The following is a 7,217-nucleotide window of genomic DNA, read 5'->3' on the forward strand; positions in this document are numbered from 1 at the left end:
CTAATAACGGAGTTATTCAAAACCCACCGAGAGAAGGTCCTGAGCAACCTGCTGTAGCTGACCCTGCCTCAGCTGGGGCTTGGACTACACGGTCTCCAGAGGTGCCTTCCAACCTCACCCATTCTGTGAGTGTAGAGGACAAAAGTAAGACAAAAAAGAAATGAGAACAGATCCCCTTGGCCACAAACACCTTGGTCTCCTGTGGAGAGGACCTGTGATGAAGAGAGGAAACTTATAATGAGGAAGGAGTAGCAGAGATGGAGTGTTATGCACTGACTGTAATCCTCCATTTCCCATCCCTCGTGTGCCTCTCCAGGCGGGAGTGAGAAGAAGAAATGCAAATGCAAATGAAGGAGTAATTTGAGCCTAGGGGAAAAAAAAAAAAAAGTGGGGTGGGGGAATGGTCTAAAATATTTAGTCATAGTTTCTGACTATCCAAGTCTACTTGACTTGGCAATGAACTGATAATTTGTAAGTGATTTCCCTGTCTTTGTTTTGACCCATGATCATCTTTCCCCTCGTATCATCTTGAGGAGGGGGAGCGAGTGAGCAGCTTGGTTGTTGTCTGGCTGCTGGTCACGGTTAACCCACCAGAGGACCGCATCAGGACTGCTGTGCCCGGCATGGGGCTCCCAGCACAAGAAAGAACCTGGCAGACTGGAGCGAGTCCTGCAGGACAAGGAGACCCCGAGAGAGCTCAGAGCTCCCTCAGGGCCACACACTGGAGCAAGGAGCCAGGCCAGTTGGTGGGATCTCAGTCAATGGAGATTTTCACTATTAGCTGGGACACGGCCATGAGCACCTGATCTTGCTGGAGGTTTCTGAGAAGGGCCTTGGCTGAGAGTCCAGCTGTGGACAGACCTGTAGGACTTGGTGTGTAAGAACGTCAGTAGGAAACTGGTTTCCATTCTGTTAGTACTGGCCGTGGAGCTGGGTATCACTGAGCCACAGGGGGAGGACAGAGGTGACTGTGCAGAAAGGTCCCTTGTCAGGGTTGGGGTGTATGGTCAGAGATGGCAATGGCCGGTGTGTGGACTGGTCTGGGATAATTTTCCTGGGGCAGGATCTCTGGGGTGTCCAGGAAACATGGCACAGGCCAGGCCCCTCTCTTTTGAGCTTTTTCTTCCTTGCTCCCTTCACCGTCAGCCCTGACTGGGACCGCTGGCTGTCCCTACCCTGCACGCTCACACAGCTCAGCTCCACACTGGCATTTTCCTCTCCCGGGCTCTTTCCAGCCCAGCCCAGCAAAGCAGCCCAGTTGGGACTGGCCCCCCAGCACTGCCCACCGCAGGGGGCTGCAGAGCTCTGGGCGTTCGACCACAGCCCCAGTCTCTCTGAAGGGCACAGCAGGGCTTGGGGGGCAGAGAGAGGTCTCAGCCTTCCCATCAGCCCCCGGCTTGTGCTTGCAGGGATGGCACAAGGAAACAGAGGCCACTCACTCTCAGGCTCTTCTGCATTCGTATTGTAGAAGATGCTCAGTCCCCACAGCATATAACCTCTTCTCTGCCCCGACCAAACCAACTCTGCAGGACAGCACGACTGCCCTGGGCTTCCTCAGGCAGTTCCTGTATCTCCTATCCCGTATTATAGCAGCTTTCCAGTGTGTGAAGGCCGCCTACAAGAAAGCTGGAGAGGGACTATTTAAGGGGGCATGTAGTGATAGGACGAGGGGTAATGGCATCACACTGGAAGAAGGCAGATTTAGATTAGATCTCAAGAAGAAATATTTACTATCAGAGTGGTGAGGCACTGGAAGGGTGGATGGCACTGGAGGCACAGGAAAGTTGTGGCTGCCCCATCCCTGGAACTGTTCAAGACCAGGCTGGATGAGGCTTTGAGCAAATTGGTCAAGTGGGAGGTGTCCTTGCTCATGGCACGGGGGTTGCAACTAGATGATCTTGAACATCCCTTAACAGCTATGATCTCTCCAGACTCCCTTCCCTCTTCCTGCTGGCTCTCCGCTGACTCCCATGGAACTGCAGAGTCCTTGTTTGTGGGTACCCTGACACAGTGCTTTACTTTTGAGGCACTTCACCTTTGAGGGTGTTTTGCTTTCTGCGTCTCCATTCACTCCCAGCTCAGGACACCTGGCCAGTCCCCATCCTCTTCCGACCCTCCAAATTCATTTCCAGAGAGACCTGTACATTGCCATCCGTCCTGTCATACAGGACGCAGCCTGAGGATGTAATTGGGAGCTCATGCACCACCTTCTGCCACTGGACACCAAGCAGAGAGCCTGCAAAAACAGAACTCTTGGTACAATAGAACCCAACCGTGTGCTTAACCCCAAACACAGGAAGAACACAAAGAGAACAGACGCTTTAAGACAAATGCTTTCAACATTTGGTAGGGAGTAACTTTGGAGTCCAGGCTTCGGGCACTGCACCCAGGAGATGCCCTTTTATTGCAGAGCTGCCGTTGGACAGTGCTTGTCTAACCCAATACTGTGCAAGGGTCAGACACAACATTATAAAGCCAGAGAAGTAGTATAAACCTACAAAATGGTCTGTAAGTGGCATTATCACAAGGGAAAAATCAATACACCTGGCTTAAGATAAAGTCTGGAAAACATGCAGAGAAGGGGAGAGAGTTTATTGTTGGTGGAACAACGTCCATTGAGCCAGTTTCCATAGGCCATCCTTGAGCTCCTGGTTCCTCATGCTGTAGATGAGGGGATTCACTGCTGGCGGTACCACTGAGTACAGAAATGACACCACCAGTTCCACGTACTGGGAGGAGATGGAGGGGGGCTTCAGATAAGCAAACATTCCAGTGCTGAGAAAGAGGGAGACCACGGCCAGATGAGGGAGGCACGTGGAAAAGGCTTTGTGCCGCCCCTGCTCCGAGGGGATCCTCAGCACTGCCCTCAAGATCTGCGCATAGGAAAAGAGAATGAAAACAAAACACCCAAATGCTAAACAGGCACTAACAACAATAAGGCCAGCCTCCCTCAGGTAAGCATCTGAGCAGGAGAGCTTGAGGATGTGGGGGATTTCACAGAAGAACTGGTCCAGGGCAGTGAGGGGCAGTGAAAATGTATTGGCCGTGTGCAGCACAGCATTGAGAAACCCACTGCCCCAGACAGCTGCTGCCATGTGGACACACGCTCTGCTGCCCAGGAGGGTCCCGTAGTGCAGGGGGTGGCAGATGGCAACGTAGCGGTCGTAGGACATGACAGTGAGAAGGGAAAACTCTGCTGAAATGAAAAAGAAAAAGACTTGTGCAGCACATCCTTGGTAGGAGATGACCCTGGTGTTCCAGAGGGAATTGGCCATGGCTTTGGGGAGAGTGGTGGAGATGGAGCCCAGGTCAAAAACAGAGAGGTTGAGGAGGAAGAAGTACATGGGGGTGTGGAGGCGGTGGTCGCAGGCGATGGCGGTGATGATGAGGCCGTTTCCCAGGAGGGCAGCCAGGTAGATGCCCAGGAAGAGCCAGAAGGTCAAGAGCTGCAGCTCCTGTGTGTCTGCGAATGCCAGGAGGAGGAAGTGGGTGATGGAGCTGCTGCTGGGCATTTGCTTCCTCTGGATATCTGTGGGTATATGTTAAGGAGGAAAAGGCAGTACTGAGTCAGACCAGACTTCTCCCAGCAAAGTGTATTGTGTGTCTCTTTGCAGCCCCACATTCAGACTCCCTGTCCAGGAGCACCTCTCTGCAGCTCCCTCACTTGAGCTCTGGGTTTTGCTGGCTGAGGCTGCCACTGGGAGCTGGGACTCTGTAATGGGCTCCCGAGGAGTCCTCCTTGCTGTGTAGCAAGAGGAAACTAGGACCGCAGGGCGATCTCCAATTAAATATACTCGTGATATGTCAAAGAGCTTTTCAGCATTGTTGTCTGAAATTTGCCCAACTGCACAGACAGGGAGAGGGGATTTTGTTTTCTTTATCTTGTTCTGGTTGCACCTGCCACCTTTCAGAGTGGTTTGGGATGGCTGAAATCCCTGACATTTCTAATGCACTCCAGGTGAAGTCTTGTGGGTGCTGAGAGGCAAAGGGACGGTCTCTTAGTGCAGAGAGAGGAGAGCTGTTCTGCCCATCAGCCCTCTTCTCCGCTGCCCTGTGCTGGCAGCTTGCAGCTGGAGGAGGATCCCTCTCGGGTGTTCCCATCAAAAGAAGCAAGACACTGCGGAGAGGAGAGGAATCCAGGTTCAACGGGCAGATATACAGACTCGTTGCCTTTTCTCATCTCTCTCCTCCCAGACTGGGACCAGGAGGGATCATTGCAGCTGCCCACGTACAGCTGCCCAGCAGCATTTCCCTGGCCTGAGCACTGAGATGTCTTCTCCACATGGATCCGAGGGAGCACAGAGAGACTACGGGAGAGCTGTGCCCTTCTGGAGAGCACCCTGCAGCCCTGCAGGACTCCCCAGGGAAATAGTTAATGTTCTGAAGTTGCCTGGAGGAGACCTGGGCGCGTTGCTGCCATAGACACGACTGCGGAGCAGGACCCAAAGGGTCGGCATCTGAACGGGAGCTGAATCTGCCACCCGCAACCCCCACCCCCTGCACTGACTCAGTGTATCCAATGGAGAGGACATGGGCAGCTCAGGCAGGAGGGGCGGCAGTGAGGTGCCACAATGCTCCTGACAAGGGAGGAGGGACATGCAAAGCAGACGGCAATCCGGGGTTCGTCCTTTGCTGGGCTCTGGCTGCTGCAGGGACAATGCGTGCCCGAGACCCCATGGGCTGGAGGGCAGAGCTGTGCCCCGGCTGGGAACGGAGACCAGGCAGGAGCTGCCCAGGGGAAGGTGTCTGTGCTGCAGGGACAGCACGGACGTGCCCACATCCCCCTCGCCAGTGTTTCAGGCAGCAGCTCCCTCTCACTCCCTGCCCGTGTCTCTGCTGCCAGCAGCCGTCTCCTGTCCCCGGCTCAGCTCCCGTCAGTGCTCACAAACCCCGTCCCACTGCTGTGTGCCCACCTCTGCCTGCAAACACCTCCCAGGGACGGGGCGCTGCCCAGGGGCATCTCTGAGTGTGCGAGGACTAAAGACCAGTTCACAGCAAACCTGATGTGGCTGCAAAGGGGAAGGTGCTGCTGAGTTGGTGTGCTGCCCAAGAGGTCCTCTGAACAGTGGCATGAGGTAGAGCTGACCCGTGCTGCACTCTCTTGAGAGCAGAAGCACCATGCCCTGACCTGCTCATCCCTACCTTACTGTGCTGGGGGGCACTCCTTCCACCCACAGCTTCTGCCCACAGCGCCGTGGGAGCTCCCCGGGCAGGCGGAGAGCTGACCCTGGCAGGCGGCAGAGTCGCTGCCCCAGCACACAGCCCCCGGGGTGCAGGGACCCTGCTGGAAAGGACAGCCCTGCCCACCCCTGCCTGCACACCTGTCTTCAAACCCCAGAGCCATCCCTGGGAGAAGGCAGCTGACCTTCACTGTCCCTTTGAAGGTGCAGCAGGGCATCCCTGCTCTGAAGCACAACATCCTTCTCCACACCAGACAAGCCAGGAGAGCTGTCCTGACAGCTCCTATCAGCCATGGCATGTGCCAGGTCCAGGAGACACTGCCAGGAACTCATCCGCATTACCCCACAGCCAGAGACTTACCGTGTGAAAGGCTGTGAAGATCTCTCTCCCAGAGAGCTCTCAGCTATAGGAAAGACGCCCCAGACTGCCCTTATCTCTCTCTCCCTTCTCTTGTCTGCCCTCGCTGCCTGCAGGCAGTGCCCTCAGCCCTGCTGCGTTGTGCAGAGGAGCTGCTCCTGGGCAGAGCTGTCTCTCTGCAGTGCTGCCCGCTTGCCAGGAGCTCCCTCCGTCCCAGCAGCCCGGCCCAGCTCAGCAGCAGAGGACCAGCCCACGGTGGCACCGTCTCTGTCCCCTCTGGGCTCCCTCAGAGATGTCCCTGGGGCTCCAGGGGAACCTGCTGGGAAACCAGCTGAAGTCATGTACTCTCCCTCAGCTGGGCAGAGACACTTCTTTCCAGCAGTGTCATTTCCCCTGTCAGAGACAGAGTTAGGTCCAAGAATCTCTTCTTCTTGTCCCACTAGGTGACAGCACACCCAGGCAGTGAAAGGCAGGAATTTCATGTTCCTCCTATACCCATGCAAAGCACCGGTGACACAGATGTAGGAAGACAGTTGTAGGAAGCTGATGGAGCAATTCAGAGGGACAGGGCAGCATCTGGGGTCATCATTTTGGAGGCTGCTGGGGCATGCCTTTGTCCAGCTGAAGTGTCAGTAGATGCCCACCTTTAGGACATGAAGCCTGATCCTGCTCATGATGTCCAGGGCAGCCTATAAAGGTATTCCTCTGAGCCAATGGAGCCATTGCCATCAGGGGAGCTGAGTCTCTCTCTCCCATCTCCACCAGCTATCTTTAGCAGACCTCCTTTGGCACCCATGGCCGGTTTCTCACAGACACCCCTACAGTGCCTTACCTCCTTCAGGGCAGCTGCTCCATTGGAAGGTGACCTACACCCTGTGGTGCTACGGGAGGTGCCAGGGCTCTCCAGCACAGCCGCAGGCAGCCAGCAGGGACAGCACAAGACCTGCAGGAACACGGTCGCCATTCAGAGCAGCCATGTAACACACCCCAAGAGAACCTCAGGGACATTCAGTGCTTTTGTTGAGGCAGCTGCAGTGAGGCACTGTCCCATCTCCATCCAGTAGATGTAGGCAGTGCTTCTCCCACAGCCTTTAGTCACTCCTTTGATGATGCAATCAAGGAATAGAGAAACGATTTTCCCAGTGTTGTTAGATCACGGGATGTACATCGCCAAGGACATTTTCAAAAGAACCTTCTCCTTCCTGGAGATCAGCTTCCCCTGCACCACAGGCCCTGCAGGGCTGCAGAGACGTCCCAGACAGCAAAGCCCTCTCCTGCCACGGCTGCACAGCCCAGCCCTGCGTCTCTCTGGTCCCGAGGGTTTGCTCTCCTTTGGGTCACCTCATTTCTGCTTTCCATTGCCATCTGCCACCCACCCCTGCATGCTCTGAAGAGAACCTTTGCCTTGCATGGGACCTTGGGCACTTGGTACTGCCCTTCTTTGTTACACATCTGAGCTTGGTCCTGGTGCATTGGCTGAGGTCCAGCATATCTGCTCTGACTTATTAATTAGGCAGGACTTGATAGGATGAGGGGGAATGGCTTCACACTGGAAGAAGGTAGATTTAGATTAGTTTTTAGGGAGAAATTTTTCACTTTGAGAGTGGTAAGGCACTGGAACAGGTTGCCCAGAGAAGGTGTAGGAGGTCCTGCCAGCACATCCACCAGCTCCTTCAATA

The 7,217-nt window shown here is 55.0% G+C and overlaps 1 protein-coding gene across 1 annotated transcript; it reads right to left on the reverse strand.

Annotated features, from left to right (window-relative positions):
• Nucleotides 1-2,591: 2,591 nt before the first annotated feature.
• Nucleotides 2,592-3,512, reverse strand: LOC309685333 (olfactory receptor 14I1-like; the record flags this gene model as incomplete). The annotated part of the gene is made up of 1 exon (XM_082501113.1): nt 2,592-3,512. One exon carries the CDS (start codon nt 3,510-3,512, stop codon nt 2,592-2,594), a length of 921 nt encoding a protein of 306 aa, XP_082357239.1.
• Nucleotides 3,513-7,217: the final 3,705 nt, after the last annotated feature.

Source organism: Vanellus vanellus (genome assembly GCF_965231255.1).
Source record: "Vanellus vanellus genome assembly, contig: HAP1_SCAFFOLD_59, whole genome shotgun sequence".
Classification (NCBI taxonomy): domain Eukaryota; kingdom Metazoa; phylum Chordata; class Aves; order Charadriiformes; family Charadriidae; genus Vanellus; species Vanellus vanellus.